The 27,266-nt window shown below is 49.2% G+C and overlaps 1 protein-coding gene across 4 annotated transcripts in view; it reads right to left on the bottom strand.

The window, feature by feature from the left end:
- Nucleotides 1–27,266, bottom strand: part of Fas2 (neural cell adhesion molecule fasciclin 2) — a 131,696-nt gene that overhangs the window by 49,731 nt on the left and 54,699 nt on the right. For all 4 annotated transcript variants that reach the window (XM_089547705.1, XM_089547702.1, XM_089547704.1 and 1 more), the window contains exons 3-6: nt 10,136–10,284; nt 7,428–7,697; nt 5,235–5,353; nt 2,620–2,682 (exon numbers count right to left, since the gene is read on the bottom strand). In XM_089547705.1, coding sequence (XP_089403831.1) covers nt 2,620–2,682; nt 5,235–5,353; nt 7,428–7,697; nt 10,136–10,284 — 601 coding nt within the window. The remainder of the gene's footprint in view (nt 1–2,619; nt 2,683–5,234; nt 5,354–7,427; nt 7,698–10,135; nt 10,285–27,266) is intronic.

Here is a 27,266-nt window from a genome sequence, read left to right on the forward strand (position 1 = left end):
CGTTCGTTTTTTTTTTTTTTTTTTGCGTGCGATGTCCTTGTAGACAACAACAAAAAAAAAGTCTTCAGTGTTGACAAACTCGTGGAGCTAGTGTGGTCGTACCTTTAAAACGGGTGAGCGGCGAAAAAAAAAAAAAACGTGCCCTGGCAGAGGAGGCGAGTGGCGAAGGGGGTAGAGGGGAGGCGTGGCGTGGGAGGCGCGCGCGGTGCATTCTGGGTGGGCGGCTTCGGCGCGCTCTCAGCGCGGCCCGCGCGAAATGCAGCTGGCTGCATTCCGCGCCGGGCGCCGTCAGAGCGCGCCGGTAGCCGCCGAACACGCTGGCGATCGGGCGCCGCTGTTTCGCGGACGTGACGTCGCCGTGCCGCGCGCGCACGCGCGCTCGCGCTACGTTGGAGTATAACCGCGCCGCGAGCACAATCCCACCGTGCCGGCGTGAGCGATGCGAACATTTTTCTTTATTTTTCTCTGATGCGTCCCCGGCTGCAAATGTTCAATGCTGATGATGATGATACCAGTAGCGACATCTTGTGGCGGCTTTCAGTACTAGGCGCTGCGCTCGTTCTTTTGCTATGCGCACACGGAGAAAAATGATGCCGTCGCGGTGTTTGCTATCACTCATTATGCTCCTGATGTAGAAAAAAACGTCCGGTGCCCTTGTTAGCGATACTATTACTCGATTTTCTTGCGTGTTTCCTCAATAAGTGATTTACAAGTTCCCATCAACAAGCAGTGTTCCTGAACCAGTTATACTTTATTTTGACAGCTGAAACATGGGAACCTCGACGTAACGAAATTCGCGATGTAACGAAATTTTCAGCTGCAAGTAGGACTTCGTTATATTGATGTTCAACTGTACTAGTAAACAGGCAACACTTCAGTACAGAAGTACAGTTTGAGTACAGAAATAACAACACGATTAGGCCTTGTGTGGAAACTATTAACTTTCGTGCTATAGCTACCTGTACTAGAAAGGAAAATAAATGTAACAGCCAGTTTCAACAAGCAAACAAAATGACAAACTTGTTTCGAATTTGGTCTGCTTTCAGTTGAGCTTCCCTTCCCGTTTTGACCGAGTGGGACACCTCAAATGGGAAATCACTGCACAGGCCGGGCACGCCACTCATGACTCAAGTGATTCAGTTAGCAAGGAATTACATGGAACAGGGTTAGCTTGATGCTAAAAGCAAACCAGAGAAGCCCTGCCGACTGCCTGTCTCTGAACCAATGCGAGTCCGGAGCCACTTTTGAAGCAACCAAATGCTTGAAAGTAAAGTTTCCAATGCACAGAGTTTTATTTTTAACTTAGCATGCAGGCATATCATTGAATGCTGATTTTGAATATGCATTAAGATTTCAAATATCTCGCCCGGAAGGAAATATATGGCAAAATAACATATCCGAATGAGGTCATTTCTTACAGGCCTTTATAGTAATTGATCAGTTAAAAAAAGTTTTTTTAAGAATATCCAGGCATATCATTGAATGCTGATTTTAAATATGCATTAAGATTTCGAATATCTCGCCCGGAAGGAAATATATGGCAAAATAACATATCCGAATATGGTCATTTCTTACAGGCCTTTATAGTAATTGATCAGTTAAAAAAAAGTTTTTTTAAGAATATCCAGGCATATCATTGAATGCTGATTTTGAATATGCATTAAGATTTCGAATATCTCGCCCGGAAGGAAATATATGGCAAAATAACATATCCGAATGAGGTCATTTCTTACAGGCCTCTATAGTAATTGATCAGTTAAAAAAAAAGTTTTTTTAAGAATAAGCAGGCATTTACAAAGGCCCGCAGCACATCCTAAAGCTAATAAAATGCCTCTAAAAGTCATTTTGTCATTCATAAATAAATAACAAAGTTGGGAAGAAAAAATATGTCACAGTAATTAACCACACACTTGGCCTAATTGCTAATCTATCAAGTTTAAATGCAAAAGGAAACCTTTAGGATGTGTGGGGAGACCTTTGGAAATGTCTAATGTTGAAAACAGCTTTTTTTGGTTTGGTTGGTTTGGTTTATGGGGTTTAACGTCCCAAAGCGACTAAGGCTATGAGAGACGCCGTAGTGAGGGTCTCCAGAAATTTCGACCCCCTGGGGATCCTTAACGTGCATTGACATCGCACAGTACACGGGCCTCTAGAATTTCTCCTCCAAAGAAATTCTAGCCGCCGCGGCCGGGATCGAACCCGCGTCTTTTGGGTCAGCAGCCGAGCACCATAACCGCTGAGCCACCACGGCGACACAGCTTTTTTTAACCGAGAAATTGTCATAAAGGCCTGTAAGAAATGGCGCAATTTGGATGTTATTTTGCCATAAATTTCCTTCTAGATGGGATATTTAAAATCAGCATTTTATGATGCACTTGCCTGCCAAATTTCAACAAGTCAGGTCAACAAATAAAAAAAGCAACTTTTTAAGACCCTCATTCCTCCTTAACGCCTTCCCCAGTTTGTGGAAGCTCCCTTGCTGCCATGTTCCTCTTTGGTTCTTCTGTTCACAGTCCCTTGAAAAATTAGTCACCTGCAAATATCTTCTCCAAGGATTAAGATAAGCAGATGCACGCGTATGTGCACACACGCGACAAAGGAAGCAACCTGACTGCTAACCTGTAGAAGGCCTGCCTTCGGGTCCACCTGAAACCCGTTGACGGTGCTCAGGTTGCGGTTCGCCTGAAACAAAGAAATGGAACACCACTCAGGCAGGCAACACACCAATTAAAGGGAAATGCAGTTGAACCTCGACACAGCAAAGCCAAAAAATTCATGAAATCTCAAATTTCTTTCAAGTCGAGATTCCTATTTTACAGCAGCCCAAATAACCTTAAGATTTCTGAGCACGCCTGGTAAATGGCATTTTGTAAACATGGTAATAAGGGAGTAATTACTCATTGACGTCCACCCGAGCGCAGCCATACGGCCACAAAGGAAAGCTATACAGCTTTCACAGAAACTTCGTAGTTAAAGAAAAATTCGTCCTGGTCCGAGGATCGAACCCAGGACCACCGCTTCACCGGGGCAGTCGCTCTACCAATTGAGCTAACTGGGACGGCAAGCTTATGGTAGGGCGAGAGCGAATTAATCAATAAGTCGAAGTGGGAAGTGTTGACCAAATGTTTTAGGGGAATCCCCCAAGGTGGAGTAGATTTGTAATAAGGGAGTAATTACTCATTGACGTCCACCCGAGCGCAGCCATACGGCCACAAAGGAAAGCTATACAGCTTTCACAGAAACTTCGTAGTTAGTAGAATCTCCTGATACACTGCTGAAGCAAATTTTGCATCGTTACAAATTTAAGAAATTTTCCTCCCGGCCAGAGATAGCTATATAAAATATGTTACGGTTCGGGATGATGCAAAAAATTTCTGCACTTGGGCAAATGATATGAACACGAGAACCACCAGGTGCTTAATGATGAAGCCGTTCAAAAGGAACTACTTGGCGAAATGTCAAGGGGAAGAAAAGTTCCAATTGAGCAAAGGAAAATAACTGAGCGAAAACAACAAAAAAATAAAGAACAGTTAAGGGGGGACACCGGTCTTGAAAAAAAAAATTTTTATTAATGAAGTCACAGTTACGAAATCTTCAGGGAATATGTATTTTTGTGTGCCGATTCTAAATATGTCATTTAATTTCATGTAAAACAATTCCTTGAGCACTTATGCACTTTTTATGCTAGTATTTTGCGGAGAGTTTTGAAGAAAATTTGCTGCAGGAAACTCGCTGAAATGTATGCCATCGGGTTCTCTTGACACCAAGGAATGCAATAAGGGCAAAATCATCATCCTGCCTGTCATAGAACTTGAGTTATAGAGTTTTGAAGTTGTCGCTTCAGAAATGAGAAGGAAAGTGTGTATTCCTGTTTATGAAGTGGCAGCTTCAGTACCCTGTTACTCAAGTTCTATGAGAGCCAGGATGATAATTTTACGCTTATTGTATTCCTTGGTGTCAAGAGAACCCAATCGCATACATTTCAGCGAGTTTCCTGCAGCAAATTTTCTTCAGAGCTCTCCGCAAAATACTTGCATAAAAAGTGCATAAGTGCTCAAGGAATTGTTTCACATGAAATTAAATGACATATCTAGAATCAGCGCACAAAAATACATGTGCCCTGGAAATTTCATAACTATGACTAAATTAATAAAATTTTCTTTTCAAGACCAGTGTCCCCCCTTAAATAGACTCTTCAGCAGCAAGCTGTGCCAGCGCCGATGACAGGCGGTAGGAGCACGCCCACCGTGGTTTTGTACGTACATGACAAATCGCACAGTGATCTACTGACAGAAGCCCACAGGCAACATTTGTGCATAAAACGGTGCATGCATACCGCTATCTGTCAGGGCTAAAGTTTGCCTTTTTATCTTGTCAACAAAAGCTATGCGAATGCAATGCAGGTGGATTCCGTTAAATCGAAAGTGCAGGAGAGAATTACTTCATTAATTAGCCACAAAAAAAGCACATGGCTTTCAATGGAGCAGAGATTTCGAAACATAAAAATGCTTTGCTTCACAAATTTTGAGGTGCAATTAATTCTAAAAAGGCGATAGCTACTTCAAAGATGAAGTACGACAGCGAAGTGTGCAGCAGTTACATCAGTCACCAGGCCAGAAAACGGCATCAGAAAGGTTTGCCCTACGCAGGTGACTTCAGTGAGTATGGTGTTAACTGGTGTCAAGAATAAATGAAGAATCAGCTTCTTTGTCAGCTTCAGCATTTTTTGTCACGCACTGTTCCCCCTTCTGGGAGCCTCCACTCATGGAAGGAGCATGGTGCCGGTGTTTCAGCTACAAAACACACTGCAGTGGAGGGCTCCTGATTATTTCAGACACCAGGGGATCCTGGCTATGCAACAAATTCTTATCAACCTTGAAAAGGGCAACCAAGAAAGAAAGGCTGACTGTTCTGGCAATGATGTGATGGCCAAATCCCAATGGTCTACTTTTTCATATGCACAGGTCATTTGCACTAACAACTTGCTCTTGTGCTTCTATCAGCGCAAGTATTTCGATTTTCTTTTTCTTTTTTTTTTGTTCCGAGTAAACAGCACTCAGTAGACAGATGCAGAGAGGGGGGAAAGGCAGGGAAGTTAACCAGAAAGGTTTCTGGTTGGCTACCCTACACAGGGGAAGGGAATGAGGGGATTAAAGAGGGAAGGGAGAAGGAACGGGAAACACAGTCACAATCTGTCAATCAAGCACTCAGTAAATCATAGAATCACCCCTCACCTGGTCTAGCCAGTAGTAAAGAGGGGGTGGATAGCCCTCCGCTGAACACTTCAAGGTGCCCAGAGTCCCCTCCACAAGTTCACTAGAGTCTGGCACTGTTGGCAAGATCTTGGGTTGTGCTGAAAGTAAAAAAAAAAAGTGCATTCTTAGCTCTGTGCTGAGTAAACTGTGCTGAGTAAAATCAGGGCAGAAGTTTGGTTTGGTTTATTGGGGCTTAACCTCCCAAAGCGACTGAGGCTATGAGGCACGCCGTAGTGGAGGGCTCCGGAAATTTCGACCACCTGGGGTTCTTTAACGTGCACTGACATCACACAGTACACGGGCCTCTAGAATTTTGCCTCCAAAGAAATTCAACCGCCGCGGCCGGGATCGAACCCGCGTTTTTCGGGCTAGCAGCCGAGCGCCGTAACCACTGAGCCACCGCGGCGGGGCTCAGGGCAGAAGTATTGGCTGAAGATTGTGTGCAAACGTTATTAAATCATGTTTAGTGTCACAAAAAAACCAGGCCCAATCATGCACTTCATGGTCCAGACTCATGACGGCATTGTGTTAGAGAGATTTGCATGCTTCTTAGTGCATCTCCTTATGCAGTGTTAGAACTGAAAACAGGCTTCTTGAAGGAGATTTTGTAGCAGAAGAAAGTGAGATGTGTAGCAGGCACTTTCTGGCACTCTAGTGAAAGCGTGCTTTCACAAGAGTGCCAGAATGTGAGTTTCAGAAACTTAAAACAAATTGCTCAAATGATGCATCGTATGTAAACACGTAGCTTAAATTAATTTCCTCTGCTGATGCAGCTCCATAACAGCAGTGAGGCAAGTGGACACAACCGAACTTGCAAAAACTAAACTATGCGAGAGAAAGAGCGTGGGCAGCACTCTACGAGATGCACCTGCACGGGCTGGGTCTGCGGCTTTTGTTTCTGTGTTCTGCTTTTTATTACCACATATGGCCAAAAAGACTGATGACCAAATAAAAAAAAATTGTGCAGAGTGCAAGCAGTCGCCGCAAATACACAGCTGGAGATCATGCGTGCCGCAGCTTCGTCCCGCTATCCTCTGCAGGCTCTGCAGGCCCTGTTCTCGTTAAGGCCACGCATTCTGGATATCACAAACCGTAGTAACACTGGAGCCTGTTCATGCCTTTTGCAAACCCATTCACGACCAACTACTGTGCACTGAGTCGTGGCACAATGCAACAATGTGCCATGTGGAGCTGCATTTCTATTCTCCGCCACCGAGGCGGCTCTCGAAAGCGTGGGTTCATCTATGATGTGACAAGCACAAGATCATTTACAACTATTGAGCACTGTTTAGAAACGCTGCAATATTTTAAGCGAGTTTAGTGGAGCAGGAAAATCCGCGATCGTCAGATATTCGTTCGACGCTTGGAACGTAAAACGTGCGGCATGTGACTCAAATCGAACAGCAGATTCTAGTCACACCCTATTTAATATTTCCTAACATTTCCATTCCCCTGCGCTATGTGCCACTGCAGTGGCAGGACGGTGTAGCCAACCTGCGAAAGCACCGGCTTCAGTTTCGTTCTCACCGAAGTTTTTCAATTACCATTACTAGATTTTGTAGCAGCACATAGCATATTTTGCCATTTAGCGCAGTTTGGCGCTATTGGCACAGCAGTTCCGCCACTGCCATATGTCCTTATGCAGTGCCTACGGGCCCTTAAAGCTTCAATAAAATGAAATGGATTGAAATCCTTGAAAGCTTCCAGGCAGTTTATGGAAAAATGAAAGTGATCGGCAGCAGAGATTTAGAGGTTAAAAAAAAAAAGAAACTAAAAGTGGGCATCCTCGGACATTTGCAATGCACTCAGATTTAACAGCACCTGGAACAACTGTGCCTGGCGCTGTTTGACAGCATATTTAAATCTACCAAATCAGCTTATCCTTTACAGACAACTGTTATTATTTGTCCAAAAGGAAATGAAACATGCTTTAAAGAAAGAAGCTTGTTAATATTAAAAAGAATCATGCTTGGTCCTCGCCAAGCCACACACAAAATGCAAAGCACATATGCGACCAAGCAGATCAAAGCACTAGGTTTGACTGCACACTGGTCTATTGACAGGGTGTGCTCCAGGATGTCAAAAACACTGCAGCCACCAACCCAAAGAAGCCGAAGCAAGCCAAGCAAAGTAAGACAGCACACCCACAAAGATTCAGTAAACAGTACTCACTGTAAACGTCCACGGTGATGTTGCGCTTCTGGAACTTTCCCGTGACAGAGACCATGGCCGAGACGATGTACGTCCCACGGTCGATGTCCTGGGCAGACTGCACGGAGATGCCATCCTCCTTGCCTTCGTAGCGCTGGGGGTCGAGGTTCTCTTGGTCCTTGAACCACCGCACCAGGGGCACGGGGTTGCCGCGCACACGACACCGCACTTTGCCCGGCTGGCCCAGGATGAGGTGCTGGCGCTGGGGGCAGTCCTCCCAAGTGATGTCGTCTGCACGGGCAGCACAAGGGCACGGAACAAAAAGGCTGATGGCCATTCACGCTATGAGTGAAAACAGCAATGGCCGACATGCTTTGCTACAAAACACCCTGCCCCTTTCTGTACCGATGGATGGGTGGATGGAGCATCCCCTCTGAAACGGGGTGGTGGTGACATGCCACCATGCTTGGCTCTTTTTTTTTTCTTCTTTCTTCATATTCCTTTAAGCAATCCATAAAGCTTAACAGTGTGAACTAGAAATTTGCCATTTTCCTTTAAATAGAATTTTTAATCCTGAACTTCTAGCCTAACAGCCACAAACTTCCTATCGCTTTTTGCTAACTTTTACCGCAGATTCATTCTTCTAGCCAAACAGCCACCAATCCTCCAATTGCTTTGTGCTATCCTTTACCACAGATTCATTCTTCTAACCTAACAGCCACCAATCTTCCAATTGCTTTTATTGCGAAAGCATACTACTTTCACTTTCAGCTCCTCGCGTGGCGAGGCCGCGGTAGCTACCATTAACCTTTAACTTGACCTCTGCTATGAGGTCATACCATCTGCAGCAAAAACCAGGGGCCCAGCTTGTGCTGTCGCGAGGCGAGGCCGCGCTTGGTAGCTGCTGCCTAACTCCTGCGCCCACCGCGCGCGGCGTGCCGGTCGGATTGGATTTGGTCGCATTGGATTTGGTCGCATTGGATTTGGTCGCATTGGATTTGGTCGCATTGGATTTGGTCGCATTGGATTTGGTCGCATTGGATTTGGTCGCATTGGATTTGGTCGCATTGGATTTGGTCGCATTGGATTTGGTCGCATTGGATTTGGTCGCATTGGATTTGGTCATCGCATTGGATTTGGTCATCGCATTGGATTTGGTCATCGCATTGGATTTGATCATCGCATTGGATTTGATCATCGCATTGGATTTGATCATCGCATTGGATTTGATCATCGCATTGGATTTGATCATCGCATTGGATTTGATCATCGCATTGGATTTGATCATCGCATTGGATTTGATCATCGCATTGGATTTGATCATCGCATTGGATTTGATCATCGCATTGGATTTGATCATCGCATTGGATTTGATCATCGCATTGGATTTGATCATCGCATTGGATTTGATCATCGCATTGGATTTGATCATCGCATTGGATTTGATCATCGCATTGGATTTGATCATCGCATTGGATTTGATCATCGCATTGGATTTGATCATCGCATTGTATTTGATCATCGCATTGTATTTGATCGCATTGTATTTGATCGCATTGGATTTGATCGCATTGGATTTGATCGCATTGGGTGTGATCGCATTGGGTGTGATCGCATTGGATCGGATCGGATTTGATCGGATCGGATTTGATCGAATCGGATTTGATCGAATCGGATTTGATCGGATTGGATTTGATCGGATTGGATTTGATTTGATCGGATTGGATTGTATAACCGATGCATCACACAAGTCTAACCACAAGCACCACCACCAGCTACACTACCAGCTGAACCATGGCGTAGCTACGGATATTGCTTTCGCAATTACCAGGCTTAACCAAGCTAAGCCACAGCCAATTTTTTTTGGCTAACTTTTACCGCAGATTCGTTCTTCTAACCTAACAGCCACCAATCTTCCAATTGCTTTTTGCTAACTTTTACCGCAGATTCATCCACATGCCCTTTGTTATCTCTAGCCCCTAGGGCCTCTGGGAGTGTGATTGTGCCTGCATCGACATCCAAATGGCTACCGCCACAATCTAGTATAAGAAGTTCATTGTTCCTACCTATTTACCACACACTGCACATCTCCGCAGCATATGTGACCGCGCCAGTGCCCACTAGGGCCTTCTTGGACTGGGCTGTGGCACCTCATCCTCACTGTCACCACACCATACTGCACCTGTCAGATCTCTCAACCTCCGCACTGCACCTCTACCCCTTCCTACCCCTTTCTTTCCTGCTCTTCCTGCCCTCCTACCTCCCTCATTGTGTGCACTTCTAGTCGCCGATCAAGGTTTCTCCCATTGCATTATCTACCAATGCTGTAAAGGCGGTATAGATCAATACTGCAGAATCTGTTGCAATAGGGGCAGATGTGGTCATGCGCACATGCACGTGAAGATGCACAGCCACAAAACGAGCACACTTGTGCCCATGAAACAAAACACACTGATGCAGTTGCCAAATGGTGGCTGTCTGTGCACCCTACATCCAGCCCTAATCTGCCCATGTTATCACTGGCTGGAGCTTGTTTGATGGTTACAACCACAATTGATGTAACACTGAGTGCTGCCATTTTTTTTTTCTGGCTGATGAACGGTCAAGGCTAAACTGCCAAGCGATCGGCACTCCAAGTCCTAAAAATGGGCTGGTACATATTTCACAATAAAGGCCCCAAGCTCAGAATGCTATTACCGACAAGCAAGAGGCCAGGAGAATGTACTCACGGTAAAATGTGATGTGAACAGTGATGGAGAGGGGAATGGTGCTTCCGTACAGAGCACTGCACGTGTAGGACCCACTGTCCTGTGGGGATGGGCTGTCGAAAGAGAGGATGTAGCTATCGGCCGTTGAAACCGCTCGTATGCCCTCTTGGCTGCAATGAAGAAAGGAAAGAAAGGCCAAGTGTTACACACAGCGGTGAAACAGTCACAACAAGCTGACGACTTGACCGCTACTACAACACAAGAGGTAAAAGTTCTATCACTTTCTCTCTCTCTCTCTCTGTGCAAGAAAAAATGTGTGGAAATATATCAACAACACCTCTTCAGAGATTTCTCAGGGTTAACATGCCAAGGTTACAACCACACCTAAAGGCACGAATGAGTGCAGACCTACATAATGATTTCGATCACAATGCACTTCCAAATGTGCAACAAAATATCAGCACATTTACACTTTTGCACTTTCCCTTCAGTGAAATGTGGTCACCTTAAGATGTACTGATGTCATAAACACAAGGTCAGCATTAGAACACCACAGTCACCATTCTGGAGAAATGATTTGTTTGGACATGGCACGTTGTTGCCAGTTTAAAAGTGAAGCAAGAAGAAAAATGGCCATCGAAAGGCTCCTAGGCCTGAGGTGTGCCTTGCATTCACAAACTCTTGCACAACCTCAAAAAAGTGTCAAGCAGGCACTGTGTCCCAGCTGCTAGCGCCCATGCATTTGCAATGGTAAAAGGCTTGGATGCCAGAAGGGGTAAAGGTTCTAGGTAAAAGTTTGGACAAGATTAGTTTGGAAGCCTTTCGCATAAAAAAAAAGACAGCCCGTGCTTTAGAACATCTTCTTTAGCTTTGCATGCGACTAAAATTGACTTTCTGTAAGCAGCTATCTGTACGCTTTAAAGAATTCTTTGAATGAAACAGCTGTGTGCCCGCGCATGCATTTTGTTTGCCCTGTTTCATTTAACACGGCATTTCTGCTGACAAATAAGTCGTGACCATCCAGCAATAAAGCAGTTGATAGTTAGCAGCCGAGTGTATGGTCTTTATTGTGGTGAGATGCTATGTATTACAAGAGCAATTTTTCGGTTTCACATAAATATGCAGACAAGTGCATAAACATGTCATGATGTCATAATGACTCAAAGTGAAAAGCTGTGCACTATATCTGACATTTTCTTTTGCACTGCTGTTTAATGGTAAAATGAAAGCGTTGTGCAAAGACTTACAGTGGCAAAATTTACAAGGAAATGTCTCATAGCAAGTACAGACAGACATGTCTCAAAATGTTTATCATGAAATTATGTAGAATTATGTACAATTCTTAATATTACACCACCAGCCAGCATTCCTGACTATTATCCAGGTCTCTTTCCCCCTTCCTTTGAACTGTCCACTTGGGCAGTATTCACACGGGTGAGCCCGGCGCGGAGGGATGCGACGCATACACGCAGTGTTGAGAACGGCGTCGGCAAGTTTCGTCTAGAAGCAGCCACCAACTGGTTATCTCGGGTGGTCCCGAGCACCCCCGGTCTACCCGACCACGACTGCCCCCAGGACTGCATTAATAGGCCACCCGGAGAGAGCCGGCTTGACATTTGGCTCCAATCGCCGTGCTTTGCCTCGTCGGAGTGTGGCCGTCTTCGACCCAAAAGAAGGAGGTGGAGCACAAAAAGGGCCGTTTCCGGTGGCTCTTCGGTGCGCCGAGCACGGCGGCGGGCTGGCGGGCGTTATCCCCAACTGTCGCGAACATGTCCAAGGAGAAAGGACCAGATTTCGCCTTTTCTCCCAACCCCGCGTTTCAGCCTTGCGTGTCGGGTGCGATGAAGAACAGGTGCCGGCAACACTTGAGGACCACCAGCTGGCCAGAGAACATCACATGCCGCATACGCTACCTCGTCGGCATCCTCCTCCCTCTCATGCTCAAACACTTGACGGGGGCGTGTCCACGAGTGAGAGGAAGTGCCACTGTGCGCAAAAGTGAACGTGACAGACCATTCAGCGAGGTCGTCCTTTACCTAGGGACTTCAGGGGACGAGAGCCCTATATAAGTAAGGCATGATGTTGGGCTAGTCGGTTCATGGTTAGAGCAAAACAGAACTGCGCGAAGAGGAGGGGACAAAAGAAGGCACTTTTTGTGTGTGTGTATTCGTGCTTTCTTTTGTCCCGTCGTCTTTGCGCAGTTCTGTTTTGCTCTAGCCCTATATAACTCGGAAATGGGTGCGGCCGAGGGACTCTCCCGTTTGCCTTTGACGTTGTATAAAATGTAAATAAACCTACTCCTTCACTCGACATCACTCCTGTCCTGGCAGAACGGGCGCCAACTTGACCGAGGTTCTGTCAAGCAGAGCTCTTGAACCCCACATTCCGACAGCAGGGAGCCGAGGAGGACATAGCCATTACCATATGGATTGCCGACTAAAACAGCCGCATTTAGATCATTCATCCGCATCAAAGTATTTTTGCGGAAATCAATGTTTTCGTATCCTTGACGCATGATAGCATTCAATACTGCTATCAGATATTGAAGAATCTTTTCTCTCCACTGTAGGGGGTCGGCGCGATGCATGTGGTTCAAAATGGCGTCTCCCAATTTGACAATAGGTTACAGTGCGCTTTAAATAGGTGTCGCCACCCTTCCAAAGGAACGCTGCAGTATGTTTTGTATCGAGGCGCCCTACGTCCAGCAGAGAACGAGCTCCAAACTTGCTAAGCACATGAAGAAAACGCAGCGTCATCCCTCTCCCTTTACCACCCCCTCCCTTCAAGCCCATTATACTTAGTGGCACGGGCAGGGGATTTTTCGTTCTTTTTATGGTCCCGCAGTAATTTTTGTCCCTAGGAGTGCAGGTAAGAGGATCATGGACCATTCGCGGCGACCGTGCAAATGGTGTCACCACTGCAGAAGCCTACGCCGCAACGCCGCCTATTATCGAAGGCACGAAGCTTTCGTGAAGTGACGCGCGGTCACCCTCCTCGCCTAGGGAGGGATACATTGCTCGCGTGAATACTACTTTAGTGGCTGGACCTTACACAAATCGTTTCCCCATATATGACAGCTCCGGTCAACAAAGATTTCTTTTTCTCTTCGATGTTATTCACTCAGAATGCTTGCGTTCCAGTCGCATCCAGAGCGATAACATCCCAGGTATTGCTTGCAACGGAGAACGAAGATTAGATAAAGGGCAAAACACAAATGCCCAACAGGCGTAGAAATACTCGGGATCCTCGCCACGCATCATCGAAACCACCTCTGCGGTGAGCAGCAGCGACTTATAGAATGTGTCCATGTTGCCTTGACAAAGGTGCAGCGAGTATTCGATTGAGTGAGGCACATAAATGGTCACGCCCACTTGGCAAAACAAGCTGAAACATGACAGCCGCAGAGGTCACATGCCAGATGGTCCGGCGGATGGCTTTGGGCTGTTCAGACAGCTGCTCATTTCTTCCCTACTATAGTACATCTCAAGCACCGCTGACAACATTATTTGCCCTTCATATCATAAGAAAAAAAAAACAATACAAAAACGGCATTTGCCGCGCTATCAGGAGGCGCTATCAGGAGGCCGTGCTGCCCGGACTTTGGGGCAGTAAGATAAGAAGCAAACACGCCTGACAAGGCTTAGTGCGGGCAGAAAACGAACAACTCGGGTGTCCGCCGCAAACGTGGAAGGGAACGGACAGACGCGGACAGACGGAAAATGCCTTCAGAAGAAACGGCGACCGCGCGTCGAAGGAGAGTGGGATTTGTCGCCGCTACAACGCGCGCAAATTATGACGATGATAATTATTGGTTTCAAAAGACGATGGGAGGAGTCGATCTCTCTCAAGATGGCCATCCTAGCCATGCCGCGAATTAGTGGTTTCTCAGGAAAGGATATGGCGCAGTAACCGTCACTTCCTGGTGGACACCTCAACCGCGCCGTAAGAGAAGGAAGGTGGGAGTTTTTAACGCACAGGCTGCTCATAGCACTCTTCGGCACACGGAATACACTCGCTGCATGGGAACGCGGCCTGAGACTAATTGCACGTACTACGGAGCTACTAGGCTTTTGCGGGACTTCTGCGTTCTGGAAACTACTGTGCACACCAGTAAACTGACGTGGCGCAGCAACATGGGCGCCGCCGACGCCTGGAATACAGGCTCAGCAGCCGACCCGCGCGCCCACTGTGCCAGAGCGGCGGGCAGATACACATGTGGCATCGCAAAGTCATGAATTAGGCAAACAACAGTTCGCCCTTGACACCGCAGAGGGCGCATGTTTGGCAAGTTCCAATCTGGCCGCCTTATACGATTCCGAACAGCGCTTCGGAGCGCAGTGAGTGTGTCCAGGGTGAAGGAGGAGAGGGCATCTCCATTCTCATTTTATGAGGACGTCCGAAAAAGTGACTGCTCCCGCCTTCGTAACAACTGAATAAGGCACCATAAGAAACATCTACCTCGTGATGGTTCGACATAAGTGGAGATTGGTTTGGTTTGGTTTATTGGGGTTTAACGCCCCAAAGCGACTCAGGCTTTGAGGGACGCCGCAGTGAAGGGCTCCGGAAATTTCGACCACCTGGAGTTCTTTAACGTGCACGGACATCGCACAGCACACGGGCCTCTAGAATTTCGCCTCCATCGAAATTCGACCGCCGCGGCCGGGATCCAACCCGCGTCTTTCGGACCAGCAGCCGAGCGCCGTAACCACTGAGCCACCGCGGCGGGTTTCCACGACGGTTCAGTATGCACTTGCACCACGACCATCGTCACGCGGACCACGTGATCGGAGGGCCTCCGGCTCCTTCCGGATTTCGGCCGTGGTCACACTTCCTTTCTTTCAAATCCGAAACATTGTTCTTATTAAGCGCCTGCTGCTTTCACAGTTCGTTCCGTTGAACAAGGAGTGAGCAGTGTGTCGCACTTCCGCTTATCACAGCCAGGTAAATCTATTCCGACACGAAGGCAACCGGGGTTCTTTAATGCGCGCTCACATCGCACAGCATACGGGCGTCTTTTGCATTTCGCCTCCATCGGAATGCGGTCGCCGCAGCCGGGAATCGATCCAGCAACCTTGGAATCGGCACCCGAACGCCAAAGGCGCTGAACCATTGCGGCGGGTAATTGCCATTTCCGTATGTAGCGACAAAACAACGGAGCACACAAGTAACGCTGTGTGCCGGAGAAAGGTCACTCGCTTCGAACGCGCGAAGCGCTAATCAAGGCTCATTTATAACATCACCTTTGCTTTCCCGCAACCGCCAGCTACTAAACATTGCCGCGTGTAAGTGGACTAAGATAGGTTCGTCGCCAAATTCGTAACTTCAACAGGCAAAAAAAAAAAAAAGGCCCGCTCATCATTCTTTCGTTTCCCGCGGTATGGCATCGCGGCACGAGGAACAGACAAAAAGGAACAGACGCGCAACGACTCAATCGCACGGTCAGCAGAGATCAAAGGCGATGAAACGGCTCACCTTATTACCTTTCATACTCGCCCGCATCCCGACTCACTCATTACAGCGAGCGGTAAACCGAACGGGCGACAGCAGTATAGTTTCGGATTCCGGCGAGACACGGAGGTTACCAGGACTCTGCTCTCGCGCTGTCTAACGTTCGACTGGGAAAGGGTTCGTCAGCGCGAGAGAGCCGGATAAACGGCATTCAGTTCGAATTTTTGCCACCGCAGACGTTTTGAATACGAATAAACGGTGTTCTTTTCACACGGAGCTCTAAGCATCTTGAAGGGAACAAGCACTGGCACAGGGCGTGTACTGTCCGCGCCACCGCAGCTCGGCCGGAAACTACCTAAGACTGCGTAAATAGTTGGGCTCCGCGATCCCCCAATTTACTCACTCCTCATAGGAAGCTGCTCTGTCACGCTCTGGCCCATGCAGTCAGCAACGGCTGATCGCGCGGGCCCGCAGGACAGCAGAAGCTATCCGGGTTCTGGACTCAGGACCTCGCCCACGAGGACCGACCTCCCAGCCACCCTTGCCTTTAATGAAATAAATTTTTTCAACACCATCCCCGACCCCCATTCCCGGATGGAAATTTTCGTAAAACAATGTCGACTTATGCGTGGCAATATACGGTGAGCCGCGCTGATTAAAGTAAGAAAGCAGTACCTCCGCATCCCTCAAACTTCTTAATCTCATCCGCCCACCTAACTTTCTGCCGCCTCCTGCTACGCTTGCCACCCACTCCCGCAACCCGAACTTTAAACGTCAGTATGCTTGTGCACACGCGCAATTTACTCGCTCTTGACACTGCTTACTGCAGTCGATGCATTAACCAGTGCCTCCCGAAGCGCAAGGTAAGTACATCACGATGGCGAGTAGGTGACCTTTATTAAAAATGGGGCTCGCGCGAAGGCCCAGCAGTGGATGTGACAGAGCAGGCACGAATTTAAGCATCGCTCCTATCACGCGCAACCTAGCGCGCCGCCGCCACAGCTAGCGTTGCAGAACCTTTCGTCGCTCGCACGAGAGCTCCGCGCCTACCGACGAGCTCCTCAGACAGCCGGGCGCGAAGACATCGGACGCACCCGCTGCTGTCTCTTCCAGGTCACGGGAGGAGAGGCTACCCCCCCCCCCCCCCCCCCTTTCACTGTCCCAGTCCTCCATCCCAGCTCGAAATAAAGGGGGGAATCGACGAGCGGCAAAGGCGGCCGACTCGCTCCGCCAAACGCGATCTCTCAGATCTGGTGACGAGGAGCGGCGGTGTGCACCGATGCGAAAGAGCGAAGAAAACGAGAGAAAGAAAAAAACACGGACAGAGAGAGAGAAAGAAAGAAAGCTGTAAGGCGCGAAAGGCTGCGTGGGGAACGAGAAATAGCAAAAACAGCGGCGCAGGGCGAACGGCGAAGACGGAGCCCGCCCGGCTCCCTGGCACACTGCTGACGCGATGAGCGGAGAAGAGAATTCAAATGTCTGCAAAGGAATCGGGAAACGAGGCACACGGGGGGCGGGGCGAAAGTAGTTCAGCGGTTCGCGCGCAAGCGGGTCCCCAAGCAAGCCTATTCTGGGCCGCGTCCGGAATAGGCGCTCGTCCGCGGGCGACTTTCCCGACGACCCGGGGAGCGACGTGAGCGGCCCCGGTGCGACCCTGAACCGAATGACGCGCTGCGAGAGCGCGCGCCTCTGTTACGCACGGCCGCGACCTGCTGCTACTCTCCTAAATAAAGAACACCCTGGATCTGGGGGCGGAGGGAGGGGGGGGGGGGGGTGACTAATCGGAAGCAGGGAACACAGCGGTCGTGGCGACATTGCACATTTACTATCCACTGCCGGCCTCATTAGTACACGACGGCAGTACGTGAGTGTTTGGATTGGTTTGGTTTATTGGGGTTTAACGTCCTGATGTACTGGTTTCGCGAAATAAAATGATGATGATGAAAGCGACTCTGGCTATGAGAGACGCCGTAGTGAAGGGCTCCGAAAATTTCGACCACCTGCGGATCTTTAACGTGCACTGACATCGCACAGTACACGGGTCTCCAGAATGTCGCCGCCTCCATCGAAATTAAACAGTCGCGGCAGGGATCGAACCCGCGTCTTTCGGGTCAGCAGCCAAGCGCCGTAACCACTGAGTCACCGCGGCGGCTGTTAGCTTTCGCCCAGCCCTGGGACGTAAAAAAAAAAAAAGAACAATAACGCGGCGAATTTCGGTCGCCGATAAGCCGACCGTATAACTCCAGGACGCGGAACCACCCGAGGCGAGTATTCCGGGACTCGGCACGTTCCCACGAGAAACGGGCGACGACCGCTTACGGCATGGCCGGCCTTATCGATAAGCTGGCTCCAATGGAGCGCTTTTTATAGAGCGCGCGCACAGCACCGCGGATCGCCGGCCCGAGTTGACAGCGTGAAAACTGCGCACGTGCTACTTACGCCGGACAAAGTACAGTTCCGCGTTTCGGTCAGCCCCTCGCTGACGGCCCGACCAGGGCACCGCTGGTGGGACCGCGTCGTAGTAAGCACTCCGCCCGCTCGCTCGCGACGACTCAACCGGCCGAGGGTTGTGCACTGCTCCCACGGCACTGCGATGGCCCCAGCGCACAGCGTCGACGAACGGAAGCGTTTTGCGTTTGCGCGCCGCGTGTGACCCGCGCTTTCCTGGTCGTCAACGCAGCACGAAGGGGAAGAAGCTTCGCCGAGACCCGTCAGGATTAGCGGGAGCAGGCAAAGCTCGCCACCGTGAAACCATCGCGACTGTTTCTCAGCGAACAGGCCGCATGCATTTCGAGTCAACGGCGCTGCTGCTGCTGCTACGGTTAAGGGGTCGCCTGATGCCGATCTCTCTGCGGGCGGTCTTCTCCGCAAGAGAACCGCACGGGTAGCTATTCTTGGGCGATGGCCTCCGGGCGGTCCGAGTTAATTTAATACGGGGTGTACTTTTCTTCTCGTAAAGCGCCGGATAGACATAAGATGGGTGACACACACACGCCTACTTCGCGTTTTGTCCAGGGGAAAATGCCAACGCCGGTGACAGCAAGCCTCACGAATCCTGGGTGCTCACTCGGTTTCCGCCGCAGTGTTTTTGAAGGTTTGGTTTGGTTTATGGCGTTTAACGTTCCAAAGCGACTCAGGCTATGAGGGACGCCGTAGTGAAGGGCTCCGGAATAATTTCGACCACCTGGGGTTCTTTAACGTGCACTGACATCGCACAGTACACGAGCCTCTGGAATTTCACCTTCATCGAAATTCAACCGCCGCGTCAGGGATCGAACCCGCGTCTTTCGGGTCAGCAGCCGAGCACCATAACCACTGAGCCACCGCGGCGGTAATGAAGGGACAGAACGCTTAATTTTAAGGAACCAACTATTTTCGGTGCAAAAATTGGTTTTCGAGGGAAGGAAATGGCACGGTCTCGCATATCTAAGTGGACACCTGAACCGCGCTGTAAGGGAAGGGAGGAAGGTGAGAGTGAAAGAAGAAAGAGGAAGAGGGGCCATAGTGGAGGGCTCCGGAATAATTTCGACCACCTGGGGATCTTTAACGTGCACTGACATCGCACAACACACGGGCGCCTTTTGAGTTTTGCCTCCACCGAAACGCGGCCGCCGCGGTCGGGTTCGAAGCCGGATACTACGGCTCAGTAGACGAGCGTCTTAAAAACTGAGCCACCGCGGCAGGTATCCGCCTGACAGTAATAAGACATGTTTAGCATAGACTAGCGTCCATTTTAGTTTCCACACCCAAATATGTTGTGGCACAGCGATGTATTCTTAGTCGACTGAAGTTTTAAAGGACCACGGCTGCCGCACCATTCAAGGAAGTCAAAACACTGTGGTGCCATCTAGTTGCAAAAGCTAAATGTGCATGCCGACGATCCCAACTGCTTACACTGCGGTAGCATAACAACAGACGAACAAATCCTACGGGACTGTAAGGAAAATCCACCTCCAAAAGACCTTCTACCGGCTCCCACCCGTGAGGCCTAGCTTCCTGAGGGAGCCTAACAGGAACACGCAAGCCAAGCTTGCGGACTGGCTGAGAAAGGCAGCCCTCCGTTAGGCCATTAACCCCACCCCATTGATCTTTTAGATCAATAAAGTTTCTCCAAACCAATCCCATCCATTGTCAAGGGAGCATTCCGTTTCATCGAAGGACGCACTGGTGAGAATGTAAACTATATTAAAACATGACTGAGACTTGTGAAAAAAAAAAAGCACCTAAAAGGAACAAGCGATATTTTACACAGATCTCCTGGTGAACTACAGTGATGAAGGGTTTCACCGCAAGATGGCTTTTAATGCGATTATCAATGCGAAATTAAAATGATAAATCCTCGTGTTTGATACTGCAGCGCTTCATTCTTACAATTTGAACCACGACCCTTTCATTTCCGCCATAATCTCATGACAGGTTTTAAAACAGTGTTCGGCCCTTGTAAAGGTGCGCTCACACGAGTGCCGGAGCCTGTGCGACCCGTTTAGGTCGAAAAGCAACGGTGGCACGACAGTCGCAAGCTGCTCGGTTTTCCAACTTTGCGATCAAAGTCGCAAAGCCGCTAAACTATACTGCTCTACAATAGCTAAACCAATCCCATGGGCGACGTCCCGGAAGTGACGCGGAGCTCGTTCTCCACCCGGCCAAGGACACTAAGCGCACGCAAGTCCAGAGCTCTATTAGAGTCTTCCCTCGGCTGAGCGTGCCCGTCGGGCAGAGCGCAGCACCTGCTCAACGGGGAAATAAGTAGGTGCCGATTGGGATCGTTAGTATTCGCGCATTTGTAAAAGAACCATAAGGTCCTTTCGCACGCGCGCATACTATTCACATTCACTCAACGCCCACGAGCCTGCGTTGCCACGGCAACCGTTTATGTGGCGAAACTTGCCGCCCAGGCGGGCAGGAATGAATCGCGAGAGAGAGAGAAAGCATGGTTTACGACACTGGCTGAACGACACACGCAGACACCGAGCGCAACGTCGGCGCCGATTACGCAGTAACGGTAACACGATGCCCAACCTTGCGCGAGGCAAGAAAGCGCGTGTGCGCAAAGAGCACTTTGCAAAGCCGCACGGTGGATACAGGTGAAAGGTTTCTTTTTTGTTGTTGTTTTGCAGGTATACCATCCGAAATGAGGTTTTAAAAGGGCCTCCCCTTTGTGCTCGGCAAGCATATCCCGCCTTCGCATTCCCCATTGTGCGCACCCGCGGCGCGGTTTCATTAGCGGAGATCCAAGGCCGGAAGGGAAAAAAAAAATCAACAAGGGAGAAATCCCAGCCGGCACCCACGAGCCAAATGGGGCGGCCTTGTAATGCGGCGCCGCATTTATGACACCACCGCTCGAGCGAAGACGCGAGAGCGGCAAATGAGTCTCCCCCGAGGCCCCCCCCGTGCGTACGTGTGAATGAGCGCGGACAGGAAGAGAGTAGTCACAGCGGTCGACTCGCGCAACTCGTCGGTAACGACAGGCACGCTTTGCGTTTCCAAAGGAGTGCGCCTTAAAAACACCTACGTCAAGTGCTTAATGGGGCCCTTGTTCGAAGTGGCAAGACCCGAGTTGCCACACCTGCATTCTACATGCGCGTCCACGTATGCCTTCAGCTTTAGGACAGGCCCTGAAAACACGACTAACCACCGTTCTATACAAAAGTGTGCTTGGGCGAAATTACAGAAAAGGATAAAATGCAGGGAACCGAAAACGAAATGCGATGGCGTCGACCAAGAGCAATGGCCATACGGCTACTCAGTCGTGACCAGTTGTGCCAAGCAACGAGCTAACATGTTAGGATGCGAGCAGAAGCCGACCGAATGTGGAGTACTTGACTGCAACTCCATCAGACGTTACCAAAACAAATATGAGCCGGAATTTCCTCGGCGCGGAGAGTACACGAGTGCACTTTCACCCTCGCAATAATACGCGTCGTGCCAAACGTGTACCTTGAAGCACTCTTGAACTGAACCGTGGTATGGGCAGCCGCAGTATGAAATGAAACAGCGGATCTGCGCACACACGCAGTCCCCCTTTAATAGCTGCCGCCCCGTGTGTGTACAGTATTTGTGATAAGTAACCAGGCAACGGGATTTGATTCTGAGCCGCATATCGGAGCCTTGCAATGGCCAAAGACGCCACGACCTTGCAATGGCCACGAAAGTGCTTCGAACGAAGCAGAGTTACGACTGGGCACGGTATATACCCCATTACTTGTCGCTGTAAATCAAGAGTTCAATCCAAGCATGCCATTTAACGCCACTCACGAACAATGAACTGGCTGATGACTGAAGCGGAACCGGAGAAAAAAAAGAAGTCAGCAAAAAAAAACTACATTCAGGCGAACTGAATACCCGAACTGCGTGCTGTTTGCGGGAACGCACAGACACCATTCTCGCAAAAAGGCAAACGGAACTCGACGCTGCGCCGCTCCTTCGGAAAGAGCTATAACGAGTATAGACCTTCTTCACCCCGCGACGTCACGGAGATGCGGTGGCGCTGATGTCAGTAGCGACTTTCGCGTGGTAGGCAAAACAGGTTCCGCCTGGCCGTGCCTACCGCAGTTGCCGCAGCTACCGGCGGCTGCATCGTGGCTACGCACTGCAGAGGTAGCATGTACTGACCAGCTGTGTCGTTGTTTATCCACATAGTATCATAAAACGGAAAATTAGATTAGCCTTAATAGGTTTCTCGCATATAAACACCGCATTAGGAAATGGGCCGCGGTAGTAAAAGCGCGAAGTCCGGGTGTCGACAGGCGCTGCCAGTCAACGTACTTCATAGCAGGGAAATTTTTGCGCTCATTCAAATGAACAACAGCATGGTACGCTTAAAACTGTGCAAGGAAAAAAAAAAAAGCATGTAGCTGCGCACGTACTTATCACCCTGCGCTGGTGTGCACGGGCGCCGGCAAGGTCATTCACCATCAACGAGTGCGTTATTTCGTTGATAGCACATCATGTTTTAACGTGTGTAGAAGTTATACGAAAATATAATGGCGCGTTTTAGAGCATTTATATATTCTTGAAACTATTTCTTAACATGACCGACATGATCATTTGATTCTAGTAGAAAGCAGTCTGGTAAGTTGTGACAATCTTGCGCGGTCACGTTAGCATGAAAACCACATCATTTTCATTGCATCATGCATGTGTCATAAGCTGCTTCATGAAGTAGTACATGATCGCGAAGCCTGTTTGGAAAGAAGCAACCGCAGGCGGGCTACCAAAAGAGCACGTAGCCAGATTTACAGGGGATGAGGCAATGAAAAGTTTTTTCTTTATTGATGCATGATATATGTAACCAAATTTGGTGCAAATATGAAATTGCTCTGGTAATTTTAGTAATGCGTTTTATTTTCAGCTATACCTGATGCAGTTCTTCGGTAATTACAATTAACACCCTCGTCAAGTCACGCAGGGTCTTGAATAATTAAGTATAAAGTGCGGAAAGTTTTTATGCCAGCATGTCCCCAAAGCCCTGTTCTCTATGATGGCGGTATTACTTCTTTTTTTATTAGATTATTAGTACTTATGCTTGCATAGTCACATGAAAACTTTTGTTATAAAATAACTAACATACTACTGCTCCTGTAGGAAAAAAAATCGGGACATTTATTGCACTTCTCTACGTATCTGGAACCGTTCGCGACAAATAAAATCATTCTATTTCCATTATTTACAAATTTACGAAGGGGGGAGGGATGCCAATCACTGAAAATGTGGTAGATCAAAAAACAAATCTTTAAGTTCACTCCCTTGTTATGGCCTCTTCGCTTTCGCTTTGGTCAAAGAAATGCGGCACTGAAATCAACGAAACCTCTGATCCCTCTTCGTAGTGATGCTACCATGCATTGTGTACGTACTCCGTCGTCGGAAGCCCGCAGAATTCGCGACGTGCATGGACCATCAGAAACCGCATTACCTCACAATTTTTGACGACCAGAGATCTAAAAACCGTAATTTTATGAATTTCTACTGAATATTTTGCTATATTTTTTCGTCACAGAACCAAAGACCCAGGGCTAGGAAAGAAGATAATTTCAGGAATTCAAACTTTTCACTAAATGAAGCGGAGAAGTCGGCCTGGCTGGTGCCTGATCTGACGGCTAAAAACAGCGGTTACGCGAGACATATGAGATCGGGACACGATCGACGCTGTCCCCACTTTTCGTAGTGCGCGACACGTGTGTCAACAGATGGTGAGCGCACGTCGGCTCTGCCGAAAAAACGCCAGTGCTTACCTCACTACTATCCTGAGGTAAAATCATTCTGGCTAGTGCAGAGTGTCAAAAACTTATCATTTTATTCAATGCCTAGGTACAATACACTGTGGCGAAATACGCCGTACATGGCCAATGCGAGTCTGTGTACTTCGAGGAATACTAAGTTGAAAGCATCAACCATTGCTATGATTCTCAGAAACTCAAAACGCGCCTACAAGCCTTGAAAACCGGCGCCGCGCCACCTCAACTCGACGCCACTCCCTGGCATCTTGCCTACCGCGAGCCTGCTAGCGACTGCAGCGCCACCTCGCTTGTTTGCAAACATGGAGGAGGTCTATACGCGCTGGGCCCCCCGGGCGCACCGCAACATCCCTCATGCACTTGGCGCACCTCCTATGTTCGTGCCAGACAGCGAGCCTGCGGCTATGTGGAGAAAAGCGCACGGTGGGTGCTATAACGCGAATGGCAGGTGTCCTATGGAGAAACGGTAATCCTCTCACTATCGGCGAACACCCGAACCGCGCCTTGGGAGAAGGCGTGAATGAGAGAGAGGAGGCCCCGCAGAGTAGAGCTCCGGATTAATTTCGGCCCCTTCAACGAGCGCTGACATCGCACAGCGCGCGGGCGTCCTTTGCGCTCCACGTCCGTCGACATGCGGTCGGGATTCGATCCCGCGTCCTCCATGCTCAGCAGGCACCGGGCGCACATGCAGCGCGGTAGAACCTTCCTTCCTCGTAGCCAACTGCTCACAGCGACCCTCACGGAAAGCGTTAACCCTCGTCGGTTCGCCGACACGTGCCAAGCGCGCCTCGAGAGGCAGAAAACGAAGAGCCCGTATCGCAAACCAAGGCCGACACGCGGCAACAGCGCGGTGGTTACGCCGCTTCGACCTTCGGAACCCACGTCCGCGCCGCGCAGAGTACACACACACACGGACACGCCCACGAGCCGCGCGCTTCGCAGCGCGGCCCTCGACCGGAGAACAAGTAACGCACCCTGGCATAGCGATCCGGCTATTTGTTCATGAGAAGACTTCGTCCAAAATGATACGGCCGGCTGTTCGCTGCTCGGAACGATGAGACTTCGTGCAAATCACCGTTTACATCAGAAGAGTTTCGTTATAACGAAAGTATGCAGCGTTTAATGGCTATGAACAAAATTAAGCGCAATCAAGGCGTCAACAAAGGACTAACATAAAAATTTTATGGACGTAACACTTTTTTTTCCATGACGTACCGCAGCAACCACGCAATGTTATGTGAAATTCGCGACTACGCGGAGAAACAAAACGCCTTAAAAACACTATTTCGCACTTCTGAAGCGTGCAAATCTGGTCATAGCGGGTCTCAATACGCAGGTATTTTTAATTCGCTGGAATCCAGTTGTGGCAGACGAGTAGAGAGCCCGCAAAACCTCACCTAAACCTAAGAGGCGCAAGAGCCTACGGCGTCCCTCATAGCCCGAGTCGCCCAACTACGGCCGGACTGGAGCTGCGGTGGCGGCAAAGAGCACAAGGCGCAGCGCTTTGCTACAAGGCACGCATCCACACAGAAGAAATGACTAGTGATGCATATGTGCTGTTAATTACCGCTTAAAAAGACGATAAAAACTTCAAGTGGATTTGAGCAGTTGTCTCGCGCTTTCAAAAACGCAGCCCTAATTCACTGTAAAACACAGTTTCTTATTTCTTGTTCATTTCCTGACGAGACGTACGACAATACAGTATATTATACGGTCATCTCCTGAAGTAAAGCTTGTTTGATGATTCGGTCGATGTGTCACCGAAAACGGCTGACACGTCTTTGCGCCACAGACCCGATGGGGATGACGACCGCTTTTAATTTAGCTCTCATACGTTCTCATAAAATTCCCACTCGTCGCTAGGTGTCGTTGCCTAACTGCGAGCCGTGCGATCAAGTTGATGCAGCGCTGGGCGCAAAAGTCTTTCGCCCAGACCGGCACCTACCGCGCGCTGGGCCGGTGTGTTGAAACGACGCCGTCGCGGCCGCTTCGTTTTCGCGAGAAAGAGTGTAGCAGCTAATACGCCAACTACGCGCCGCAGCGAGGAAGAACGCCAGGGAGAAGGCCCGACGACGCGTTCCCACGAAGCCGCCACAGGTTCGTAATTACCGCGCAGATGCGGCTGCACAGCCATCGCCACAGCGGAAGCATTTAACCGATAGCCAAGGCCGAGGGAGCGCACAAGCAGCGCGAAGCTACGCCCAGCCTTCGCTGCTTCTGTGCATTTGTTTGTGCAATGTGCGAGGTGTGCGCGCCGGAACGGAAGGCGCCTACCGAAAGGTACGGGGAAAAAAAAAATTACCGACGATTACGTTACTTCCTAATGCGAAATTTGAGCGCAGCAAAAAGGTGTTTCACCATTTCGATAGATTGAGGCAAAGAAATCGAGCAACACATGTATGCGCTATCACAGAGTTTTTTTTTTATTTTTCACACGTATTCCTTTAACAAAGATTCCACTAACAGTTCTTGACAGTCATGAATGAAGCTTTGTGGTCGGAGAAATAGACTGATATATGTTCGACTTGGTACACCAATGCTTGATTCTCAAAGACGAGATCTATACAAGTGCCTCGCGAGGTTGTCACAGCCGTGGGACGCGTTACGAGCGAGAGGAACGGGATGTTCTCCCGCATAAGTGTTAGGAAATTGCTGTTTGTCTTTATGTCAACATTAAAGTCCCCCACTACTAACATCGGTGTGGATCGAAGGACGGTTAAGGCGAGTTGCAGGAAGTGCACGACGTCTTTCGTGAGTGCGGTAGGGGCGAAGTAGGCAGCTACTACCAGCAAGCCGTTGGGCAACTTTGCGGCGCACAGTTCGCCAAGTTCATGTGACGTGCCAAACATTTCGACTGGTATTGCAGAGAGACCTGTGCGCAAGTAGATAGCGACTCCCGCCGCTCTGTTGTGGTCTCTGCGAGCACCACAGCAGTATAGGAAATCTATGATTTCGAGAGGCTCTTCGGGATCCATCCAGGTTTCAGCAAAGCAAAGTACAGAGGAATGGCGCAGAATGTGATCGTGGTGTACGTCCTTGGCATGTGCGGCAAGGGAGCGTACGTTAAGAATGTGGTTGTGAATGATGAATGAAGTGCTGCCAGCGAATGACGCGTCCATTGGCTGTCTGCGTGTGTTACTGATGTGTGGTTAACATGTTAAGCTTCGCCTGTAAGAGTGGAACGCGACAGCGTCTTGCAACGCTGCCAGGGAGTCCACAGAACGCCATCGCCAATTCGGCTGTACGCCTTGCTGGACGGTAAATTTATTTTTTGAGGAAAGGAAATGTATCTGTCTCACATATCTGGGTGGACACCTGCACCTCGCCGTAAGGGGAAGGGGGAAGATGGGAGTGAACGAAGACGCCGTATTAGCTAGACGCGCCTTTGTTCATTCCAAACCATTCAGCTGGCATTACGGAGTGGCTAGCGTGCTCGTATCGCACTCCGGAGACCCTGGTTCGATTCCCCA

The sequence above is a fragment of the Amblyomma mixtum genome, chromosome 6 (genome assembly GCF_055824585.1).
Source record: "Amblyomma mixtum isolate Tamu chromosome 6, ASM5582458v1, whole genome shotgun sequence".
NCBI lineage: Eukaryota > Metazoa > Arthropoda > Arachnida > Ixodida > Ixodidae > Amblyomma > Amblyomma mixtum.